The 27,272-nt window shown below is 32.5% G+C and overlaps 1 protein-coding gene across 1 annotated transcript in view; it reads left to right on the forward strand.

Moving 5' to 3' along the window:
- Positions 1–27,272, forward strand: part of LOC115887866 (potassium channel subfamily T member 2) — a 314,018-nt gene that overhangs the window by 94,857 nt on the left and 191,889 nt on the right. The window contains exons 3-4 of the mRNA XM_030907381.1: positions 7,641–7,740; positions 17,755–17,953. Coding sequence (XP_030763241.1) covers positions 7,641–7,740; positions 17,755–17,953 — 299 coding nt within the window. The remainder of the gene's footprint in view (positions 1–7,640; positions 7,741–17,754; positions 17,954–27,272) is intronic.

The following is a 27,272-nucleotide window of genomic DNA, read 5'->3' on the forward strand; positions in this document are numbered from 1 at the left end:
AAATTAAAAGCCCGATTCCTTTCTGGGGCCGATTTGGTATTCTTATCGTCCCAGGGCCTTTACAAGAAAGAAAACTCAGAACCGGGTTCACTAAATGTATGCAAAAAAATTATTTTTATGTTAATTTTCAATGTAAAATAACTCTGTATGTTTCAGTTATCGAGATCTAACATCCCCGAAAATATTTGCTCTTATTTAAAACGCACCCTGTATATCTTTATGATCCAATATGCAGGGTGAGTCTTAAATAATAAGTGCAAATATTTTTAGGTTAGGTATATTTCGACCACTAAAACACGATTATGAGGTTTTTACGCGAAAAAAAAATTTGAAAATTGGAAATTTTGAAAAAAAAATTGAATTTTTTTTTAGTTAAAAAACTGAAATAAAAATTATTTTGGAGACTTTCTCAAATAACTCAAGATCTGTTACAGATATCGAAAAACGGTTTGCGACAGTCAGTTCTACGTAAAATGAGCTATCAATAAGAATAGTTTAGATGCGATTTGAGATATTTCGGATTTTGACAAAATTGATAGGGAGAGCCGAGGAATCTTGACCAATGCAATATTGCAAGCCCATTTGTTTACAAAAAGAAAACTATTTAAATCTTTGTAAAAGAGTATACTAATTAAATATACCACCATTATTTCCGCTCAAAAATTAGTTAATTATATACTTAATTGTTTCAATTAATCAATTATTCTAAATAAATGTGGATTTTATTCATAAATCAATATAATAATAAGTTATGAAAATGAACGTCTGTTATAAATAAGCAGTCGTCAAAAAATTAAATAAAATTTATAAGGTGTTACTTTTTACCACACTGTCTAATACACACCAAAATTCAGTTTTTTAGTATTTTGAGCAATTATTAGGAGCAATCAACGTAAGCAGTCAATAAAATTAATGATGTTTGAATAATGGGATCATATTAATAGGTCCTCTTTAACAAAAAATATTTATTTTTTCAATTTTTTAATGAAAAAAGCGAACTATATCGGCAATATTAGTATCTGTACTCTTTGAAAATTTGTTACATCTTTAAAAACAATCTAAGATGTCATTATTCCACGGGATAGTGATAAATAAGGTGTAAATTATAAGAAATTGCATTTTCTACGAAAACTTGAGGAGATAGGGAAAAAATGGTATAATACAATTTGATAGACGATTCCATTGTGAATCTGATTCTTGTAAAATATACAAGGTGTTCCTTTTAAATTAAACAAGTTATTATCATTTAAAGCTAGTAATTATTCAATATAAAATTTCAGACACTCTGTATAAGGTGCATTTTGTTAATTATTGCAACACAATATCTGATCAATAAATAAACTTCAGTAAATATTTAGTATTAAAAACTTTGATAGCCGTGGAGAAATGAAGCATTAAAATTTTTACTGCAATTTCCTAAAATTGAAAATATTTCGAAAACGGTAAGGTTTAAGTGTGATAATCAAATTTACCTTTATTTCAATGGTAGAATTTAAAAATAGAATAATATACATGGTGTTCCATTTAAAAAAAGTACAACTATAATATTTTTTACTTATTTGGGACACTCCGTACAATTTGTAAAAATCTAATCGTTTAGCTACAATACTCCGTGTCGTATGCGGTGAACAACCCTGTATAACAGTTTTTTTGCCTCTGTTGGGCAAATTTGTTTATCAATATTTATTTAGATTTTTTTTAGAAATAAATAGAAAACTAAATAATTTAAATTAAATTAATAATATTGAGGGCTTACATTTATTAACAAAATCATATTATTTATTGAAAGACATAAACTGAAACCACCTTGACCTAGATTTTCATACCACCCTAGCTTTTCTTTTACGGATATCACTAGCTAAGCGATATTGATTGATGTTAACTTACAATAAAACTTTGGATTTTATGAATAAAATATTAGTGACTCTAAAATCCTCACCGCTGGTTGGACACAACTACGAATATTATAATTAATATATACTATTATATTCTATTAAATGTAATTTCTTAAATTTGGCTTTTTGATACTTCAAATAATTTCATAACAATTACAACAAATAATATTTTAGAAAAAAATAATTTCCAACGTCCATTGCTTTATTTTTTCATTTATTTGTACAACGTTCCAGAAAGATGTGTTACTTTGTGTTGTGAGTTATAAGTGTCAAAATATATAAATTGTCAGAATCTATCCAGTTTATTTTATTTCAATATTTCATGTAATAGTTTATAAATACATGTTATTTTTACATTACATATCTATAATGTTTTTTTTTGAAAGTGTATAGACACAATGGAGCGTTTCCTTATTGATAATATGTTAAAGAAAAAACAAAAGTATGTTTTAATGAAAATTTTTTATTCCGCTAATTCTAAAAACAATGGCAATTATCGACTTTTCAATTACATTCCTAATTTAACTAAAAAAATATCAAATATTCGCAATAAAATAGGATGTAAAACCATTGCATTGATTGAAAGAATTGGGAAGATAAGTAATCTAGGGATGAATTCGTAACAAGGCTGACTTGATTATTTCTCTTTTCGTCTCAAATGCTGTACGGTTGAGACACCAATCGTTCTGCGACCAACGCATAGAACACTTATTTTCTCTAATTCAGCCAGCGAAGGCATATCGAAGACGGTGTGGAACTGAAAGCAACAATGTTGCCATATTAAAATGTGTAATATCTGTAATACGTTTGATGAAAATATTTTTGGATGAAAAATCCGCGTTTATGTATGAAAAATGTATTCGAGTCAAACATAGAATAAACAACAAAAACTAAAATTCTTTTATAGGTACTGAATATGTCGTATCATCAAAAAAAGTTGTTTAGTTGGCTTGGAAATGACAATTATTGACATTTAACATAATAGGTATTTTATTATGAAATAACAACGATCTTCATTTCCGAGCCAACTCTGACGTCATTCTTTGTTTAATCATATAATATTATATTAAATTGTTTAATGTACCTACCATATTATTAACGTACTGTACCCAAAATCCGTAAATCTACGGATTAATCAGTAGTTGTGACAGCACTGCCTCTGGCGACCTCTCAGTCTGTCTGAAAGCAGAACTATGGGACAGTATACTTTATCCGCTGCGCTGTAAAGGACTACAAGCGCGCAGCGGCACAGAGCTAAACTAGCTAAACTAAATCTCAGACAGGCTGACCTGTGCTGACGGTATCGCCAGCTACACCTCGGGCAGGTTTTGTGCCACGAAATCGCCCATAAGGTTGCGCATCTTCTTATTTCTTCAATCAACATTAAAACTATTAATATAAATAAATCATTCACTTTCATTCACTTACATTCTTCTATATAGACTGGTGGTAGCAAGGCGGCTGCGGCTTCAAGAATAAAGTGCCTGAGAAAGCCCACCATGATGAGGCGAAACGTCGCATAATAAAAAAAAAGTTTCCATTTTCAATTAATAAAAAAAAACCTCATACCCAAGAAAGGAGAAAAAAAATATATAAATATAAATAAAGGAAAATTAGGTCAAATTTTATTAAATAACAAAGACAAAATTAATGTCAAAAATAAGTCGGGTGTGTATAGGCTGGATTGCAATAATTGTGATGCCGTGTACAGTGTGTCCCATTTTGGTTGAAATCATAAGGTATCTCCGTTATTAGTGAAGATAGAAGGGTGCGGTTTGCACAAACCTGTCCCACTTTTTCGTCAAACGGAAGATGCTGCAAACAAAATTTTCATAGCCCTCTTCATTTCTGAGCTACAGGGTCTTTTCAAAAATTTTGCAATTTGGGACACCCCCTGTATCTCTGTTATTGTTAAAGGTATCGAGAAGCCGAAAACTGCTTATTGTAGAACTTTTTACGTAGAGTACAGTGGCGTAGTCTGTTTTTCTACCAAAAAAATATTTTTGAAAATATGAACTATAGTTATGTTTTTTCAAATGGCAACACCCTGTATATTTATAAATCATATGATCTGTCTTGCTACGAGCTTCTCAAAAATATATATCACTCTATATTTATTTTCACTATTTACTGCAATATTTAAAATATATCATTTTCTTATTAGTAGGCCGTGATAAATAACAAAAAATCAAAATGGTATTTACTAAAATAGTTATTCACATATTAAAATTAATTTGGGATTGATATATTTTACTTTTGAAATAACTGTTACCACTGAAACTGTGAATATATTTTTCTTTTTTTTATAACGGGATGGGTCTGCAAATATCTAAATCTTGAATTATTAAAGCATTTTTCAGGTGTTCGACATTGTTGTAGTGCCCACGATATATTTCGTATTTCAAAAATCCCCAAAATCAGATATCGAGAACGGCGAAATCCGGGAATCGAGGAGGCTATCAATATGCGTTCATTGGTTCCAATTCATTGATTTGAAAAATAATAATTTAACAGTATTCTAATATTTCCATAGTTATGAGGGGGAATGTTCCCCATCTTGCTGAAAGTATATTTCACGTAAATTAGCTAAAGGAATATCTAAAATTTCCGATACGATAGATTATTCTTACGTATACACGTATTCCAAGATTTACAAATAGCGGTAGAGAGTTAAGTTTCCCTAATATATAAAGAATTTATTAGCGGCTCCCAAAATAAAACAAGAGACAGATAGCAGTATACTTTTAATAATTCTTTAGTTTCTTTTATTATCAATCATGGCCTACTAATAAATATGATCTTTTAATAAAAACTTTTAAATATTGCAGTAAATAGTGAAAATAAATATAGAGTGATATATATTTTTGAGAAGCTTATGGCAAGACAGATCATATGATTTATAAATATACAGGGTGTTCCATTTAAAAAAACATAACTTTAGTTCATATTTTCAAAAATATTTTTTTGGTAGAAAAACAGACTACGCCACTGTATTCTACATAAAAAGTTCTACAATAAACAGTTTTCACCTTCTCGATAGCTTTAACAGTAACAGAGATACAGGAGGTGTACCAAATTGCATAATTTTCAAAAAGACCCTGTAGCTCGGAAACGAAGAGGGCTATGAAAATTTTGTTTACGGCATCTTCCGTTTGACAAAAAAGTGAGACAGGTTTATGCAAACCGCACCCTTCTATCTTCACTAATAACGGAGATACCGTATGATTTCAACCAAAATGGGACACCCTGTACATAGGTCAAACAGATAGAAATTTAGATATAATTCATTGTATGTTAAATTGTCACAAAATTAATGAAAACTCAATTCAGTTACTACGTAGAGAAACGACCGACGAAAAGGCAGGTTCTTAAATTACCTTGAACAGTTAGAAATATTAAAATCAGTCAAAAACGAAAATAATGGAAACGGCCAACAAGGCTTTCTAAACCCACGTTTTGTTTTTTCACAAATTGTTTTCTATTGCCCCTATTTTAAACTCTCTGAGCCCACCCCCATAGCAAATATACGGGGTGGCCCGAACTGTATTCCGGTAACTTCGGCACCATATTCTACAGATAAAAATAAGTTAAACAGTTCATATAAATGTATGTCCTAAAATGCTTAGTTTCGGTAATACAGGGTGTAGAAGTTTCATTTTTATTTCGATTTTTTCCAAATAATTTCTGAAGCAATGTCAATCTATGGATGAAAATTTGTATCTGGAAGGAGACATGAGACTGAACATGAGAAATTTGATTTTAATGTCAGTATGACTCCTACTTTTAGAGGGCTACACTGGGTTACACCTACATATTTTTTAACTGGTTTGAAGTGTAATAACTTTTCGTTCGTACCTATATAAAACTACTGAGTAAAAAAATATACATTTACGACTTTTTTTACGTAAAAAAATGTCTCTTGGTATAAATCGCTACGAGTAAAGCTTGATTTTCATACATCCGTTGTCCGACGATAAGTTGATACGATATTAATCTCATTGGTTGTATTTAAAGGCTTCGATTGGATAACCGTTTCTAACCAATCGAAGTCTTTAAATTCAACCAATAAAATTAATATCGTATCATCGTATCGTCGGACAACGGATGCAAGAAAATCAAGCTTAATGGTTTTCGAGATATTTAGAATCGAAATGATCAGTATCTGTCATCAATGACATAAATTAAACATGTTGACTAAATAGTTAATATAAAATAAAAGTCATAAATTTGAAATGTTTTTGTGCCAAAAGTTCAACAGAAACGGTTTTATCATAATTTTTCCGAAGAAAAATTTATGATTAATTTAAAAAAATAAAAAGTTCCCCAATTTATCATTTCAGTGAAATAACTATCTACTCAACATGTTTATTTTGACGTATTAACTATTTTCACTATAAATATCTTGAGAACGGTTGCTCGTAGCGATTTTTACCAAGAGACATTTTTTACGTAAAAAATCACGGAAATCTATATTATTTCACTTAGTAGTTTTATACACGTACGGACGAAAAGTTAATACTCTTCAAGACAGTGAGAATAAATGTAAGTGGCGCCCCCTACAAAAAGGAGTTATATTGACATCAAAATCAAATTTCTCATGTCAAAAAACATCCAGACACCAATTTTCATCCAAATATTGACGTTACTTATATTAACTTAAATTATTTGGAAAAAATCGAAATAAAAATAAAACTTCTACACCTTGTATCTCCGAAAGTAAGCATTTTAGAACGTACATTTATACGAATTTTTTACTTATTACAGAATATGCTGTTAAAGTTTCCGGAATACAGTTTCTTTTTTCCGGACCACCCTGTATATCGCTAGAGTGTAGTTACACGGTTAGTTTTAAGAAACAAGCCTAATAAGCCGAAACAAATAATCCCAGCAGACCCGGCCACGCGGGTAAGGTCAGTGATGCGCAAGTACCCGGTATATTGAAATTTGGGTTAAATACCCAAGTTTTTGCACCCGGTATATATACAAAAAATAATATATACTATATTGAATTTGGGTAAATACCATTATACCCGGCATACTAGGGCCGGCATTTCTGGCCTTGGGTGCCGATTTTCGTGCGTACGAAGAGTACGGCCAACACGCTTAGCAAAATAAGATGTACTGAATAAAGACAGAAGGCAAGAAGTATTTTCCCAAGCGCATGGAATCTAGCCTCATATTAAGTAGTTATGTCATAAATACTTCGTATTTTTGCTCTCTCCGACTTACTAGATTGCCATAGAGATTCACTGCTATACATGTAACCGTCGACCCAAGGTTTCGCTTGCCAGCAGGGTATACTCAATCATACCCACGTTTTTAATTTGCAGAAAAATGTTAATTGCAAAAAAAATTTCCAGAAAATGTTTAAAAAAATACCGAATTTTCAAAAAAAAAATTGCGAAGAAAACCTCATAGGTGTGTTTCTGGGGTTGAATTATACTACCAGTTAAAATACTTGCACTTATTTCTGGGACACCCTGTATAGAATTATTCTAAAAAATTTGTATAATTTCATATATCATCTTCAGATATAGAAAGCGCGGTCCTTTATGAAATCCCAAATCGAGTATTATTGTATTATTTTGTGTGATAAAAAATTCCAATTTTAGCCCCAAAAATATACTTGAATTTTTGGGTTCTGGTAAAGTTTAGTAGAATTATGTAATATTAAAATAATTCAAATAACCCATTAGAAATTGTTTACAAATTTTATATTTTCAAGAAATTTCTCTATTGTTTCAGGTCTTAGGATACGAATAGCAAATTTATTTTTAAAATTACTGTCATGTGTTCTGTATATGATACGAGTTACAACCGACTTCGATCCTACATATGCAACGTGGTGAGTTAATATTATTAGTATTCCGTATTAGAGTAGGTAGATTATTACAATCATTATTGAATATTTCAGTTTAATATGCAATTACACCAATGTTATTAATATTGCCTATTATTATCAGTTGACATAAAAATATTATTTCGTAAAATTACCATATAAATGATTTCTATCTGTATATACAAAACATATGGTATAAATGTTAACTACTGCTGTTATTAATGAATAATATTTATCATATATATTTTCTATCTATCTACCTATAAGATTTATCCTAAATAGACTGTCTTCAGGAGCTGAGAAACACTGAATATCAAAAACAAAAAAAAAACGGAAAAATTTACAGGCAGGAAAATTTCTCGACAGACAATCCAACGAATGGAAAATTGTCCAAAAATGACAATTTTTAGGACTGAATTTGTTTGGACTTGTATTATACTTTCTAAGCCGACATAAAGCGTGAATGGAAGCATATGTCATTGTCAAGAAATTCTCTAGGGGAACTTTCCATTCGTTAAATCGTTTTTGTCGCGAAATTTTCCTGTAGGGAGTTTTCCCCGTATGGAATTTTTTGATCATGGACTGTGTTGACGGGACGTTTCCTTAAGTTAGATTAGGTTAGGTTGTGTGCTGGGATTTGGGATCATACTTGATCCCTCACTCGGAGGCCTTGGGCCCATTGCGATACCTCTGTATTGTTATACCAGACCTTCCTCTCATTCTCTTTGAGTTAAAGCACTTCCAGCTCTTTGCAAACTTCCCGATGTCGCATGTCGCTAGAGTTACCAGATGAAAACTTATCTATCTCGGGCAAGCCTTTCCAAAAATCCGGACAAAATCCGGACGTCATAATTTTTTAGCGATTTTATTTTATTTATTTTATTAGGAGTAAAAATGATACTTTTTGTATCGAGGCCTGTTACGACATACAGGCGACGCACAAAAAATCATAGAATAGAACATGCTATTTTTTTCAATCGCCACAAATATTTTTTAAACAATTTCAAACGTTTCAAATAAAATAAAAAATTTAAAAGTAATACCTTGTATGTAATTATATATCGAGAAACAATGGTTACGCTCGTTGAATTGGACACTTTATGTCAGTTTAATAATATATTTTCATAGTTTTGTGTATGGAGTGTAGAGGTAAGGAGAAACAACTCTTATGGGACTTTTATCGAAAAAGTGGTCACAAAATGGGAAGAATAAGGGTTCACCAAATAACCACAGTGGCGCTAAAAACGCATAATTCTGAAAAATGAAAAGTAACCATAGATAGGAGAATAAAAATAACATAACCAAACATTACAAGAAAAGTTCATGTTTTGGTTTTGTACTTGATACGCAAAAAGCTTTTTTTTTTCTTTTTCGAATACAAAAAAATTATATTTTAGGCATATTTTATTTTTATTCATTATTAACAATGGGGAAAGTGTGTGTAGTGGATAGTTGTTTGAACAGATGGAAAAAAAAGAGCAAATAAAACGACACAGGATATCTTCTTTCCAACCTAAGGTATGTAAAATACAGATAATTCAGTATTATATGTAAAATTTAGAATGAATCAAAAGTGTAGTAAAGGTTTTTCGTAAGATTATTGATATACGTATACAAAATATATCTTTACAGCCAAATAAAATGTATTTTTAATGATTTTAAAGTTTGACAGACATTCAACAAATTGTTGGCTTTTTTAAACAAGTAGGAAATACATTAAAATTGTACTTTCAAGAAATATATTTAACTAGAAAAATATTTAACTAAGTGCTTCATTCTTTTAATAATTTATCATTTTAATCAAAATCATCAGGATAATATTAAGTATTGATTTTCAGACAACAATTAGATTACAGCAATGGTCTAAAGCATTAGGCATTGCTTTGAAACCTACCAATAAGGTGTGCCAGTTTCATTTTAAAGAAGAGGATGTTAAAATTTATGAGAAAATTGTCATCGGAAATATTGTCCACTTAGAGTATTTAGATAGGGAAATATTGAAGGACAAAGCCCTACCTAGAAGGAAATATCAGTTTAATTTAAATTCTGAGGTGCAACAACAGGAACAATTAAATGAATATACACGTAGTATTGTTATACACATAAAAGACTAATATTATACACATAAAGATCAACATTTTGTAGAGCAACAACAGAATAAAAGACTCAAATTTGAATATCATCAACCAAAACGGGAACCGTTAAATGAATATTTTATACGTAAATATTATTATACACATAAAGAATAATATTATACACATAAACATCAACATTTTGTAGAGCAACAACAGAATAAAATGCCAAAATTTGAACATCACCAATCAAAACGGGAACCATTAAATGAATATTATACACGTAAATATTATTATACACATAAAGAATAAATTATACACATAAAGATCAATATTTTGTAGAGCAACAACAGAATAAAATACCAAAATTTGAACATCCCCAATCAAAACGGGAACCATTAAATGAATATTATACACGTAAGTAGTAAGTCACAATCCACACATAAAGAGTAACACCGTATGTTAAAAAAACGGTTCATCCAGTTGGCTGGGATGATGATCGATGACATTTTTCATGTAATTTTATATATAAAATGACAGCGATCTTCATTTCATAGCCATTGCATAAAGATCAACATTTTGTAGCGCAACAACAGCATCAAATAACAGAAATAATGGACCTATTGCTCAAATCAGAAATAAAATTTCAGTATTGCCACCTTACTGGTTATATATCAATAAACCCAAAGAAATTGAGTTTATGCAACTAGATCCTACGAACAAGCAGATCTTAAATCACATAATTCTAAGTGAAGATCTATCTATTATAGTATGTATAAACGTTTTGCATATTTTATTCAATGTAACAAAATTGCAGGTAGTTTATTCTAATAACGAAAAAAAAGCTTTGGATCATAAAATATCTTCTTCTGATGAGCTTTATGAATATTTAAAGTCTGTTAAAAAGTGGCCATTATGTGTTGGTACGCAATTTGATAAAAAAAAGTAACTTTCTTAGCAACATTTTAACTGTATAATAAAAAACACCACCAGCAGTGTATAAGGATGCTTTTTGTGTATTTTTCACTTTTCATTGGTAATTTTTAGATATTCTCAAGAATGTAAAGGAGTCCTTATTGGAGATGATGCTTATCAGAGATGTCAAAAGAATCCACGCTGCATGTCTTGTGCAGTTCTTCATCTCCGATTTCAGAAACATGGTACTTTAAAAAGCTGATAATACTGCACATGATTCTTGTCTAGAACTAGTTGATGTTATGGTAGTTAAGCCATCGGACTATCAAACATTAAAAATCCACTACTCTGAATGAATGGCAACTGCGATGGCAAAACGTAAATAAATGCTTTTACAGTATAAAATTACATTATATTGGCTTAATTTTTATACTAAATAAAATATATTACGTTATTTTCGACCTGCCATTATATTTATTTAAATCCTATATCATCAATTAATTACTAAATAAAGTTTTTCTATTTATAATTAACATTAATTTTAAGCTAAAGTTTTTTCATCTTGAATGAGATTTACGAAAAGTTAACAATAAAAAAAGATGCCCAGTCTATTGCTTCTGAATAATCGATAATAAAATCACATATTGACTTTTATACAAAATAAATGTATGGAGTTATTTTAAAGCTGCATTATATTTATTTAAAACCCATCACCATTTATTATTACTTTAAAGTTTTCTTAATTATCACAAATAACATAATCTTATGTTATCTGTGTTAATTATAATTAACATTAATTTTAAACTAAAACGATCACAATATTTTTTCGTCGTCTTGAATGATATTTGCGAAATAACTTATGAGAAACAATAAAAAAGGGCCTAGTCTATTGCTACTGAATAAAAATCTGTAATTTATTTCATGCAACATGAAAATAAAATTGTATTTTTTTGAAACCCGCGGCTTCGCGTTTGCTTCACGTCAAATATTTATGTCTTGAATCATATGTTCTAAAATGTTCGGCGCATGTCTTAAATTTTAGGATCTTGATACAGCAGCGCCATCCTAATTCTTCCCTTTTTTTGACCATTTTTTAATGGACGGAGTTATTTCTCCTTACCTCTATACTCCATAGTTTTGTGCTTAGGCGTAAAAGTGCTTTACTTTTATGCCTAGGTGTTAAACTGAGTTTTTTATATTGTCAATCACGTCGCAAAAAGTAATACTTTTGTGACATTTACAAAAAAAAATATATTTATAACTTTCAAAACTTACGGAGTAAAACAATGAATTTACACTGCAGAATTTATCGACGATTTTTTAAGTACCTAACTAAATTTATTAAAACTAATAATTATTTTGCATTATTGCGACATTTCTTAATGGAACATTAAAATCCGGACGCTTATGAAAAATCCGGCCGGACCCAACCGGGCGTAGTAAAAATCCGAACGTCTGGTAACCCGGCCCAACTAGCACACTTATTTTATAATTTTTAACTTTCGGTACTATTCTGTTTTATAATTACTTTATTACTTCTCCTCAAAAACCATTTTGTTGTATTAAAATTGCAAGTGAAATATTTTAGTTTTTAAAATGATTTTGCTTTATAAGTTAGTCGTAAGAACGTTCTTAAAGCAAAAATACGGAACAGTCTTACGACAAATTTTAATTTTGTTTTATAAACGTTTATACAATGTATTTTATACGACATTTTACCTTACCGAACAAATTTGTTTTATAATAAATTTGTACCGCTGTTACTCGACACTAGGTCATTCGTTTGCGAACATATGTAAAATTGTTTTATTAAATTCATGCGAGATATTTATAAAATTATTTTATAAAAGTTTTTTTTCTGATATTATTGCCGACAACAGCATATTTTACTCAGACAATACCTTTAAAAAATGGTTATATAATTTATACAAACACTGTCATAATAAAAACCTAATGGAATAATTATAAAACAAAAAAATAATTCTGATGACACAAAAGCATTTGATAATACATTTATAAAACGTATAGACATTTTTGCAAGCCATTACTTTCTACTTTAATCTTGTTATAATGTACTATAGCTTTATCATGTCAAAATCTCAAATAATTAAAAATAATAAAAAACATAAAAGATGTGGTGCGTTTTACAGAAGGGCAAAAAAGTGTTACCAGAATATCCTAGCTACCGAAGTTCGTGAAACAGTTGATCTCTCTGTAAAGGAAGAAGACTCAAGTGAACAAAACGTTTTCTCTTCAATTGCTGATGAACGAAGTAGTTCCACTGAAAATAATGCTTTTATTAACGAGGTTCAGAAAAGAGATCTCGAAGAAGAAATAAATAACTTGGAAATAGAGCAATTAATCAACATAGATACTAACCGTTTTGTTTTATAAGTGTTTTAAATAAAACAATTAATTTGAATATGCGTCATATGGGCGACTAATTTACTCCTGGGCTTATGCGCCACCTGGAGGGACGCGGACGTATGAAAACGAAAGCAAACACCTATTGAGAGATATGAGAGCCGGAGTTAGGTAAATTTATTTTACCCTTGACCACTATGTGTATGTAAAATAGACAAAAACACAGGATATTAAGATGCAGTAAATTACGTACATACACGGTGAATAATATAAGAATAAGGATATAAGAATAATAAATAATAATATAATTCCCATATAAGAATGCACAGTGTCTCATAAACCAGAAGAGTTACAAAGATGATTAAATTAGAGAAAAGTTGCGCCTTGCTGAAGCCTGCAATATGATGGTTTAAAATTTTTAAAATTCCGAAGATATTTAGGTAACACCGAATTTTCCCGATTTCAATCTTATTTTCTTCTCATTTTATTTGAAAAGATATGCGACAATGCAAATTTCACATTCCCATTGCTCCTTTTCCTGCTCTACAAGTTGATGTTATTAGATTTTCAATCTGACGTTTTGTTTTTTTCTTAGCAACCATCAAGATTTGTTTCTTAGCAACCATTCAAAATAGATCTATCAACCCTTATATCATTGAATTCGTCTCAATGAGCTCTATCGATATTCATCAAAATATACAGGGCTTTCCATTTAAAAAATTGAAGTACCACGTGATATCTTTTTTTTTATCTATCCGTTACTTTACGGACACAGTGTATATTATGTGCCTACTGTAAACAAATCACACCGAAAACTGTGCGATTTTTTATTCGTACGTTAAAAGGTAAAGAAAATGCACGCATTTTTATATGTAATTATTAGCGATTTCAAAAATATATGCGAAATTTGGTTTGGTTGACTTTTAATTACGAAAAACAAACATTGATATTACATCAAAAACTTATTGGCATTTAGAACAAAAACAAGCATTACCATAGGAACATAGGAAATTTTTATTTCATTTTGTGAGTACGTTATCATTATTAGTACTGCCAATATTGCAACATGAAAATTGACACATGTCAAGCATTAAAAAAAAAGTTTAACGATGTTAGTGCAAAAGCCCAATAAAAAAGTTTGTGAAATATTATTTTGAAAGTGGCGGCACGCTGTATGTCATGACAGATTCCTTCATTTTGTATCTTATCAGTATCGGTAAGGCCAAGACTTCAACTCGAAATTTGACAAATGCATAGAGTTAGTGCGAATATTACATAAGCTCTTTTATCTACACGTATATAATATGGTATTTTTTTTTCTGAAATACGCCTCTGTTTAACTAAAACATTGCTTATAATTTAAATATTTTATAAAAATTTCTTAAAGATCAAAAACATTTTATACGAACACCGAAGGTGATAAAAGTATTTTATAACATGGAAGCCATTGTTTTCGTTGTTTCCACTTCACCTTCCAACGGCCATTTTTAAACGCATTACAAAAAATCATTTTCCCACAATAAAACGCCACAACTCTCTAGTCTAAGTATTTATATAGTAGTCTAGGATGGATCCTTTAGGGTATTTTATTACAGTACAGGCCAAATGAAAGAAAAACTCGAAATAGTATTTTAGATTCTTTCTCTTAAAACTCAAAAAGAGATAACATATTTAAGGCGCTTGAAAATTTTGCTATTTAAATACCATACATTATACAAAAAAAATTTCCTCGCAGTAAAATATCAATCCTCAGATGGCATACCGAATTTCTTACCTAAGATTGGCTATTTATGGTCAGAGCTAAATGCAATATGGCTGGTGTACATGCAGACATAACTATATATTATGTTTTTAAAATTGTGACAGAAGACGCGATATTTAGCTTTTTTGTTCTCAGAACGATGATTAAAAAATAAATTATGCTGTGTGGGAACAACAAAAGCATCCTTTCATAGTGTTCGTCAAAGTAAAATCGGAACCGCTGGTATAACAAAACAACTTTTATAAAAGTGTTTTATTCTAGCTCGATAACTATTTACCTCTGTAACTGTTTTCAATAAAAGTGTTTTGTAATTGTTCCAAATAATATTTTATAATAGTTTTGTAAATGTTTATGTAATTGTCCGGTAAAAGCTATGGAAACTATAATAAAACAAATTAAAGAACTAAATTGCTGCACAAAAGTGCGCCCTTTTTGGGTTTATAAGCATTGTATAAACGTTGTCGAAATGTTTATCGCAATACTGTTGTTTTATAAAAATAGTTCTGTAAACGTTCTTACGACATTTTTAAAACAGAAATTGTTAGTTGGGCCTAGATGCCGCTGATGTTGGTTTCTGCTGCTTCCCCTAGTCGCTCCAAAAAACCTTGCACTAAAGTTTTAAAGCGTCTTTATTCCAGTGCCGGACACATACTGCAGGTGCTCTATGGTTTCTTCTTCCTCTTCGCATTCTCTGCAGTAGTCGCCTTTGGAAAACTTCCCTTTCACCAGGTTTACCCCCGTGGGGCAGTTTCCAGTGATAGCACCTACAATTAAGCGTCCTAGTTTTTTTTTGTGCTCTAGTAGTTATTTTGTCTTTTTGCTGTCCACCACTGGCCACAGTCTTCGAGCTGTAGCGCAGTTCTCATGGTGTTGCCCATTAGTGTAACTAACAATTTTTCCTGGGATGTGCCTGGGGGGTTCCTGGGGGAGCTCAGGGGGGGCATAGGGCTTTTGTTTTTTTGAAAAATGAAAAATAATTTAAAAAAACACATTTTTTTGAATTGAAAACGTTTTCATGAATTTCTCTATCAATAAATTTCATAGACTTGATTATCAAACCGTGTTCCCGTAGATTACTTAAATACCTACAAATTTTCTACAAAAATAAAAATTAACACATTTTTTTGAACACAACAAAATAATATTAACTAAACAAAACTAGAAAACATCATTTTTACTGCATCACAAGCAAATAAAAATTAATACGTAGCCAAGAGTCATAATTCAGGATTTCTCTGGGGGGTGTCCAGCAGTAACTGGGGGGGGGCACCCCCGGGCACCCCTGTAGTTACGCCAATGGTGTTGCCACGTCTCTTGCTGCTTGGCCCCCTGTCTGCTTCTTCCATCATAATTTTCGATCTCACTAATTGGATGGTGATGCTTCTTAAAGCGCCCAAGCTGTCAGAGTATATCACATATCCCCTATCGGTATCCCGCGCTTGGTGGACCTCATTTAGTTAGCTATTTGTTGATATCATGCATGGCTGATTACTATATGGCTATTTGTTAAAGAATATTCCCATATTCCGAATGCCATCTTGTCCAGAAGTTTTGATACAACCGAAGTAACAGTTGGTATCGATTTAAGCTATTAATCTTTAAATTTGACATCACTTAATTGCTTGTTTTCATACTTTGATCTATAACTTTGAATTTACTTTTTTTTAATTTGTATGTATCTGATATTTAAGTCGTCTATTTCCGTACGTCACGTACTACGTGTAGTGGTTCCGGTTCTGGCGCTAAGGACCTTACGGCCATACGCACCGTTCGTCTACAATTTTCCCTGTTTTCTGTCTTCCGAATGGTTCCCTCCAGGTTGGTATTCAGAAGTCTTTCAACCATGTCCACCCACCTGGTTGGTGATTTGCCTCGGCGACGGGATCCTGCAGGTCTTCCTTGTACTACAAACCTCTCCAAGTGCACGCTCCTGTTAACATGGCCAAAGAAGGTTACGTTTATAGATATAGTATAGATAAATACGTTTATAGATAATGCTTCCTGGTAATTGGTTGTCTTTGTGGTAATTGGATTTCGTTAAGGACCGACACGTTGGTGCAATGTGCTGTTCATGGTATTCGCAACATCTTCCTCAAGCACTACATCTCGAAGGCGTCAATCCGTCGTCTGTCGGCTGCTAACAATGTCCATGTCTCCGAAGCAAAAAGCATAACCGGAAAGACAAGACTATTTATCAGGTTCATTTTTGTCGATTTTGTTATATGACTGTTCGACCCAACTTTGATGCGCTGCGTCATAGCGTTACGGGCGAGTTAAATTCTGCGGCGTATTTCCACTTCGCAACTATCTGTATTAGATATAAATGCACCTAAATTATAAATGGTTGCACAACTTGGTAGCGGTTTATGTTTGTGGTATCTGGACGGTTGTTTTCAATCAACGATCATCACTTTAGTTTTTTTGTAATTGATGCGAAGACCGAACTGTCTACTGGTAGTTTCCCATCTTGTTATAGTTGTGTCCAGTTCTAGCTGGTTTGCGAATACCAATACTTTGTCATCAGCAAAACGTAGGTTTAATATTATTCTGTAGTCTGTAGCCATTCAGTAATACACCACCTGCCCATTCCTTTGTAAATACAAAGGAATGGGCAGTATTGTAAATACAAAGGAATGGGCTGGGTTGACTAATTGACTAAATGGGCATAATTCAATGGTTGTCATGCTGGTTAGAATGACAAATAAAAAGCATGACAACTTAAATAAGTAGTACCTCCGCAAATAATAACAGAAATATATTTTATTTTGGATAGGATCACGCGTTGACTAATATTTTTTTATGTCTATAACTTAACTTTATTCTAATTAACTATAATAATCGTCATTTTAAATTTTCATTGTTTAAAAATATAATTACTTTCTAAACATTTGTTTACTTTTTATTTAGCTATGGCTGTGTTCCGGGCAACAAGACAGAATATATTTTATCCGCCAACTTGACCGAAGAAAAGTTTCAAGAAAACCCAATAATAAATTGGGATGCCATTCTGTGGGTGAACCGCCCCCTTGAATTATGGGTTGTTCAAGTTATCTTAGCAGTAATAAGTTTAACAGAAGCATTAGTACTAGCATATCTTGGTTATAAGGTAAGTAAATTATATTTTTTAGTATACATTTAAGTATAAGAAATTGCTTAACAACATTGTTTAATCTTGTAATCATTATATAAAGATAAAAATTTAAAAATATGTTTAATATACAATTTACATAATAGTAATTAGGCCATACTTGAAAATATAAAAATTATATTTTTATTTATGAATCATAAACATGTTTTGGCAATTAAAATAAGTTTAAAACGCCGATTAGAGTGTAAATAGGTTAAAGATCTTACAAAAAAAGTAGCTGTGGAAACAAAAAGAAAAAAAAAAACAAAAAGACAAAAAGAAAAAAATTCAAATGTTTGCCTACCTAGTACCTAGTTAGCCTCTCAATAGCGGGTTTCCCTCTGGTTTTCTTTGCACACACTCTTTCGAAGAGATTGCTGGTCTACTAATCCGTCAGCGCGTAAGTAGAGGACTAGATTTTACACTAAAGTAAAAAATAATTTAGTTTACTCCCGTACAGCTCCTTATTGAATAAGAATTTAACAAAATAATTAATAATATAATATTTCTATGAAAATATGAGAAGGAATATAAATATAAATACCGTATGATCGAAAAAAAATGGCGTCCAAGTGGCTGGGAAATGACGATCGATGACATTTCCCATATAAATTTACATATAAAATGACAGCGATCTTCATTTCATAGCCATCGTTGACGCCGTTTTTTCTCGATCATACGGTATATGTATATATAATAAACTAGCTTTTCCCCGCGACTTCGTCCGCATAAAATTTGAATGTTTCATACATTCCTTTTATGATTGAAACTTACAAAAATAATTTTCTTTTATGATTGGAACTTATTTTTTATGAAAAACAGCCATTTCGAATTTTATGTCAAATTACTTTAAATTTAATAAATTAACAAAGAGTTAGCCTAATCACGTATCTGTTCTCACATGTCTCCCCTGTACTCCCCTGTACGTTGTTTACTCAAGCATGTCCAGCATGTCATTAAGTTTTAAGTAAATTCCGTTGTAATGTTTGGAAGACCTATTCACCGGCCTTTGGAAATTCACTTGCCTTTGGCAACCCAATCAGCAATCGCAAACGAAAATAACGTGATAGAACTGGACTTCAGCAAACAACAGGTTATCTGCTATTTGAAAGAATTGTTCGGAGATACGAGAAAAAAAACAGGAATATCCAAAAATAGAGAAAGGAGACCATATACCCATATTGAAAGATGAAGTCGTCAAAGCAATCCGAGAAACAAAAAAAGCACTGGGCGAAAAATTTCGATTCCCATCGAAAATCTTTGTACGAATAATATTCAACAGAGTATGCAGCAAATGTGATGATTTCCTTACCAGATCACAGTACGGTTTTAGAAGGGGAATAGGAACAAGAGAAGCCATCCTGAGTTTAACGCTAATCACAGAGAGGTATATGGAAGTCGAAAGAAAGCTGTACATACGTATGCTACGTTGACTACAAAAAAAACCTTCGATCAAATACAGCACCAAAAATGTATTAAATTCTTCGTGCTGAAAAGTTCTCACTGAGGTGGGCTTGGATGAGAGATACCGTATGATCGAAAAAATAACGGCGTCATCAATGAACATGAAATGAATATCAATGACATTTCCCATCTATAAATTTACATATAAAATGACAGCGATCTTCATTTCATAGCCATCGCTAACACCGTTTTTTTTTATCATACGGTATCATTGTAAGGAATCACAAAGATTGTGTCAGAACAGAAAAAGGCAATACAAGATACGTAGACATACAAAGAGGTGTTAGAAAGGGATGCATATTGTCACCATTATTGTTTAACGTATACGCCGAATATAAAATCCGAAAATCTGTTCAAAATTATCTAGAAGGAGTTGAAATAAATGGAAAAATTATAAACAATATAAGATACGCAGACGATACCGTGGTATTAGCAGAATCCGAAGACCAGCTGCAAACCCTAATGGACAAAGTGACAGAAGAAAGCATCAAAATGAGTCTAGAGAATAACACCGTCAAGACAATAGCTATGGTTTTCTACAGATATCCGCAAGACAATGAAGACACCGACATAATGATAAACAGCTTCCAACTGGAAATCACGCAGAGATATATTTACTTGGACAGGGAATTATACAGCCAGCTAGACCACTCTAAGGAAATCAGTAGAAAGATTGGAATAGCTGGGGCTGGTTTCCTCAACATGCGGAAGTTTTTGTGCCAGCCCAAAATAGCTATACCAAGCAATCGCAACGAAATAACAAGGCTAATAACATTAAAATGCTATATATTGCCCCTGCTTCAATATGGATGCGAAACATGGATGCTAAGACAGGGAGACGTCAAACGACTTAATGCTTTTGAAATGTGAATGTACCGACGAATGTTGAGGGTAAGTTGGACCTCCAGAACAACAAATTGTGAAGTTTTAAACAAAATAAAAACTCGTGCACACCTAAAGGACGGTCCACACTTGCTATATAACACTGCTATATAGCAAAGTTATATAACATGTTACATATTTTTTAATTATATTTAGCAAATTTCGATGCTATATAACTTGCTAAATGTTATCCATTTGTACTCGGTAAAGATCAAAAGATGTTGTGCAACATTGCTATTGTAACATGAAACAGCGCGTCCACACTTGCTAAATTTCTAGTTTAGCCGCTCATATTTTCAGGGACGTGCGCGACAGAATCTTAGTGTGGTGAGCTGATATTAGTTTGTTTATTTACTGGTTAATAATACCGTATGATCGAAAAAAAAACTGCGTCCCGTCGGCCTCCCGTCCAGTTGGCTTGGACATGACGATCGATGACATTCCCCATATAATTTTCCATATAAAATGACAGCGATTTTCATTTCATAGTATGTATTTGGAAACAGAAAAAGTTGAGAAAAAAATGCGTAATCTAATAGGCCAGTTCCAGCGGGAACAAAAGAATTGCAAATCAGGTACTGCATGGTTTAGATGAAGTGGATAATTCAAAATGGTTTGCTTTTGTTTTTACAGTACGTCTGTCCGTTCTGTAGCTACGGGGTATCCGTGAGAGGGGAAACGATATTCTCTCGATGTTTTTCGTAAAAAATAGACGACGCGTCCCATCAATAAAAATTCGACAAATTTGCAAGTAGCCAATAAAATGAGTGGGCGGAGCGATTTGCGGTAACGCACTCGTCAAATCGACGTATAGAATATATTGCTGTTTATTTAAATGTTTGTTGTCCGCATTCCTTTCATAGACACAGATCCAGCAGACGTACTGTAAATTATTAATGTTTTTAAAAGACAGAAGCACACCACAAGAAACAGCCGAGGCAAGTATTGAAAAGATAAGCTAATTGAGTTCAACTGTATTTAGATCTTGCTGGTAGGCTATGGCGGACTCAAACCCGCTTTTTTTCTCGACTTTCTTTCCCTTAGTTCAAAAATAATTACGCACGCCACTGCTGCGAGCTGAACCTCTTTCTCGCCAAAACGATTCATGACTACGAAAACTATAATCTGGACGGCTCCCGGTTTTTTAACATGTTACATGTAGCTTGTTAAATAGCAATGTTATATAACATGTTACTAAATGTGGACCCTCCTTAACAGGCACAATTAAAATCAAAAAGACTTCCTACCTTGGACACATAATGCGGCACTTAGAATATGAAGAAATACAGCTGAAATAGAAGGAAAAATCGATGGAAAACGCAACTCAGGGAGGAAAAAGAAGTCATGACTCCGTACTATAAGAGATTGGGCCCACACCGATGGAAACACCCTTATCCATCAAGCCCTCGACAGAGAGTCATATGCCATATTGATCACCAACAGACTATTGATCACCAACAGACACCAACATATTGATCACCAACAGACTACACAACAATTTTTCTACTTACAATAATTTTTTAGTGATGATGCTGACTTTTAGAGCAAATTTCTGAGCAAAATTTTATTGTATAAAATTACTACTCCGATTTAAAAAAATTGTACAAATTTTCACTCCTAACCCTCTTAAGAGATGATCTTCCAAAAATGGATTTCTTTAGTACTCTGTAAAAGGACTTCTGTGGAATATTTCATAGTTCTAGAACTGTTTTAACAAATTTTGGTACAAACTTACACACATAATTTAGAGACAAATTTCCAAAAATCACTTGAATACTCTCTTTCATCACTTAAAAGGAACATTTATGCAAAATTCCATACTCCTAGGGGAGTTTTTAAAATAAAAGGGCGATACCTTTCCCCTCAGGCGTTAAATTGCTGAAAACTACTTCTTAGTATTCAATTACGCCGCTTAAGAGACTTCTATGTAAAATTTCATACTTCTATGGGACAGATTTTAAGTTTTTTATGCTTACAACTTTTAGCCTCATTTTACCCTCTTGTGGTGCTAATTTCCAGAAATCGCTCCTTAATATTCAAGTACGACACGAGGCTCATAATTAACTCATACTTCATATACAGGGTGGCGCCTCTCATAAGCCGCGGAAGCTCCAAGGAGAACGGTAGTTTATATCGAAATTAAATTTTGGCAGCATATGTAGATTAATTCAGAGCACTTTTTAAAAATATAGAGAGTTTTACAGGGTGTCCCCCAAAAAAGTTACACAGAACAGTGTTTTTTCTAATGGAACACCCTATATATTAATTGTTTTCCGGATTCTAGGAAAAAAATAAAGGTAAGTTTTATTAAACAAGCAGCATCAGAATTAATAAATGTAAAGATAGTATGAACAGAGATAACGGTCCAATTCCTTCAAGTTCTTTATTCCTACTGCTCTAGTAGCGGAAATCTAACTGTTACGCTTGTTGGGCTCTGACTCGGTTGGCTAGATCTGGCCAGGCCCACTCGGTACCCACCCACTGAGCGAGTATATGCTAACGCTCAAATTGTACTTTTTACTTAGTCTTAATCATCTGCTGATGATGCTAACATGGTTAGCGAAACGCGCGTCTAGTGTAAAAGTAAAAGTGTTTTGGTGTGTTAGTGTCTTATTTGGTGTTTTTTAAGACCTACCTAAATTTTAGTTGACCTTGTATAACCTGATATAGTAGTAGATAAAGTTGAGGAAAATACAGGGTGGGACAAAATTAATATGGAACATTAGTCACTTTTAAAAGCAAGTAACTCCTTTATTTTAAATGGAACACCCGGTATATTATACCGGTGTTCAATGGGGAAATTATATATTTTCAAAATATTATTAAGGTTGCCTACCCCTCACACAAAGATTTTCCTCGATATTTTAATTTTTATGATTTTGCATCAGTAGATCTTTATTATTTGAAAAAATCTAGGTGGCTGTGATATACCTTTTGTTAATTTAACAAAAATTAAAGATTATAGAGTTAAATACTCAACGGTAATAAAAATATATATGTTTAAAACATATTTTAATTAGTACAGAATTAAAACTAGATATAAACCTATAATTATGTGACAAAAATTAGCTAGATGAAATCAAATGCTCAAAATGCTTCCTTTCCTGTTAACTGCATAAAATGATTGTCTTTTCAAAAGGATCTTTTCATTTTAAAAGGCATATGTGTTCTTCCTCGAAAAGCAGCTACAATAATTTCTCTCATGTTCTCGACAATAGTTGGTCGAGTTTTGTAAACACTGTCTTTAACATATCCCCATAAAAACACCCAGACTAGACAAAACCAGGAGCATTTAAGTATTCTATTAATTGGTGAATGCACACTGCATTCACCAACTAATGGAATCATATCAATTCTCTCTGATGTAGGATAAGTTTGCATTTTCGGCAAATTTCTGAGAAATGTTTTTGTTTTAACTGACACAAAATGATAACTAGTTGGACTAATTAGAGAGCTATGTTGAAATTGTTGAAGTGACGTTAGACATATCACAGCCACCTAGATTTTATCAATTAGTTAATAGTATTTTGAAACGACATGAATTCTCCATTGTATATCAGAATAATATACTGGATGTTCCATTTAAAATAAAAGGGTAACATACTTTTAAAGTAAAATAGAAAACAAATTTCTTGCAGTATAGGTATACAGGGTGGCGCACCTCATTCGCCTCGGTTGATTATACGAAAACGGAAAGATGTAGAAACAAATTTTTTTATGGGTGTATGTAGAGAGGCAATGTGCATAATTTAAAATTATTTTGAAATGTACAGGGTGTGTCAGAACTAAAATCCATACCAAAGTTATATTTTTTCTTATGGAACACCCGGTATTTTATTTCATTTTTGGATTCTTGGGCATAAAATAAGGCATTAATTATAAGGGTTTAATATGTTTAAATGCTTTTGTTTTTGAGATATTTAAATATGCATGCTATAATTTTAATTTTAAGTGAACTAAGGGGAACTACAATTTTAATTTTAAAAGTGTTAATTGAATAATGTTTATTCCCAAACGCATTTTTTTATTTGATAGTTTTTTGTTTTGTAATTTGAAGGGTATGAGCGGATATAAGAGGGGAGGCATTTTCTTTTGGATGGTTTATTTGTCTGGGGATGGCTAGCATCATGGACTCGGACGGTCAGCAGAGCAATAGAACGAATAAAAAATTTTGTGTAGGACATTTAAATGTTCGTTCTCTTAATACCGGTTTTGACGAATTTGTACACTATTTATACTAAACTTGGTTGTCATCTAGAAAGAAAGAAAGAAATTGCTTTATTGTCATAAAAAATTAAACAATTTTGTTGACAAAGCTTAAAAAAAAAGAATATAAAAAACATACAAAACTTCACTTAACAATAAAAAAACATATAAAACTAACAGCAAACATACAAAACTAAAACAATACTTTATACAATTATAGAAATTGTACATTGTCAAAAATTTATTTAATTAAATATAAATAAAATATAAACATACATGTAAATAAACAACTGTATATATGTCAATAATAAATTTAAATGGATAGAAAACAAAATCATTTCTTAAATTTAGTGAATGTGTGTTAAATTTAGAACCCTAGATATTAATAAAAAAATCGTTAACCGCGTAAAAGGCTTTCTCCAGTAAGTATGATCTCAAGGCTCTGCGAAATGCAGGAAAGGATGAAATGGAATTAATTTCAGATGGCAGATGATAGTGCATTTTTTTTTGCATTGTACAATTGGGAACTCTTTACTAACTCAGAGTGAGGGGTTGGCAGATACATGTTATGCTCTGCGTTCCTAATTGGATAGCCATGAACTGGCTCTAGAGAAATACTCGATACGTGCTTGCGAACTAGGCAGACGGATTCGAGTATGAATAGGGAAGGAAGAGTTAATATTTTATATCTTCTAAACAAGTCCCGGCAGTGAGCACAACTGGTTAGCCTCAGTGAATATCGCACAGCTCTCTTTTGTAATTTGAAGATACGCTCAAATTGAGTCGCACAACACGCACCCCAGAATGGAAGTGCGTATCGGAGATGCGACTCATAAAGGGCATAATAGACTGTCCTAGATGTTGACAAATTAAGCACATTAGCAACTGATCTAAGTGCGAAACAGGCAGAACTTAATTTTTTAGCTAAGCATCGATGTGCAAATCCCATTTTAAATAGTTGTCCACAACAAGGCCTAAAAATTTCACAGAATCAACGACGTCAATGGTGGTATTATCAAGTTGAAAAGGTAGCAACGTACTTTTATATGATAAGACTTTAGTTTTAGAGACGTTGAGACACAGATAATTAGAATCGCACCATGTTTTTATGTTGATTAAGTCACTGGAAATGGTTCTATGAAGTGCCGTGGTGTCCGGGCTGCTCCATGTGAAACAAGTATCATCCGCGAAGAGACAGATTTTACCACTGATGTCCAGACTAGCAATATCGTTGATAAACAACAGAAACAAAATAGGACCTAGCACTGAGCCCTGAGGTACTCCGCATTCTATTGGCTTGCAAGACGACACAGTCTTATCAACCCTCACACGCTGGTTTCTGTTGTTAAGGTAGGACTTAAACCATTCAAGAGGCGTTCCCCTGATACCATAGTACTGCAATTTGTTAGTTAGGATGTTATAATCGAAACAATCGAAAGCTTTCGAGAAATCACAGAAAATTGTTGCTGTAACGAGACGGTTGTTCAGACTGGAGTATACATTATTAAACAGCGAAAACATAGCGTCATTTATACATTTGTTACTCAAGAACCCAAACTGAAAGGGGGTGAGTATTTTGTATTTTAGAAGAAATGATACAAGCCTCTTTTTAACCAGTCTCTCCATGATCTTCGATAACGTGGGAAGGAGTGCAATTGGACGATAGTTGGAAGCTTGCTCTTTATCACCTCCTTTATGCAAAGGAATAATTATCGCCGACTTAAGGCAATTTGGAAAAGCACCATCTTCAAATGACATATTAATTAAGGCTGAAAGATGGTTTAATGTACATTCCGGCATACTAGAGAACATTTTAAGAGTAAGTCCGTCAGTCCCTGCTGAAGATTTATTTTAATATCATTTAATGTATTGTGAAGCTCTGCCAACCCACAGGCGTAAGGAAGAAACTGTGCAAATTAACATTATAGTCAGAGAGAAATGATAGAGGATCAAGGGAGGGTGAGATAGTATTCACTATATTCTTCGCCACATTTACAAAGTAATTGTTTAGGTCCTCAGGTGAAGTTGAGGTTATGTTGGACGAAGAAACCTTACTCCTCAAGTCATTCACAATCGACCATGTTTCTTTGGCAATATTACCGGACTCAGTCAACCTCCTATTGTAATAGATGTCCTTGGCGGCTTTTATAGTCTTATGGTAAATTTTCCTGTAAAGTTTCACGTACTCGTGAAAGAAGACACTATCCGAGAATTTTTTTAGGCGAGATAAAGAGCGCATGTTTTTTGCAGATGTACGTAGGCCCTTAGTAGTCCAGGGTTTATGATGTTTAATTTTGACAGGCGTGAGAGGAAAGGCTTTGGATGCCAGACCAGATAATGTTTGTGTAAATCTGGAAAATTCAGTATCTACATCACCAGAGATGACATGCCAATCTGTTGTTAGACAAAGCTGCTTAAAATTTATAAAGTTTTTTTCCGAAAAAATACGTCCTAATTTACGAAAAGTGTTTCTACTCTCGGAAGTTCTAGTGATTCTTGTTGGTGCATTAACATGTATTACTACACCAAAAGTCTCGAAGATAGACTGGAGAGATTCCCGAGCATCACACACACTGGAGAAGTCAATATTAAGGTCACCACACAAGATCAACCTGCTATTCACAGGCAGGGACTCTAGCAAACTCAGTAATTTCTGAAAGAACATATGCATATCTGCGTCAGGTGTTCTATAAATACAAACAATATAGAGGTCATAAGCAATGTGGTAGATGATAGAAAATTCAAA

Source organism: Sitophilus oryzae, unplaced genomic scaffold, assembly GCF_002938485.1.
Source record: "Sitophilus oryzae breed Bouriz unplaced genomic scaffold, Soryzae_2.0 scaffold_649_pilon_pilon, whole genome shotgun sequence".
Lineage (NCBI taxonomy): Eukaryota > Metazoa > Arthropoda > Insecta > Coleoptera > Curculionidae > Sitophilus > Sitophilus oryzae.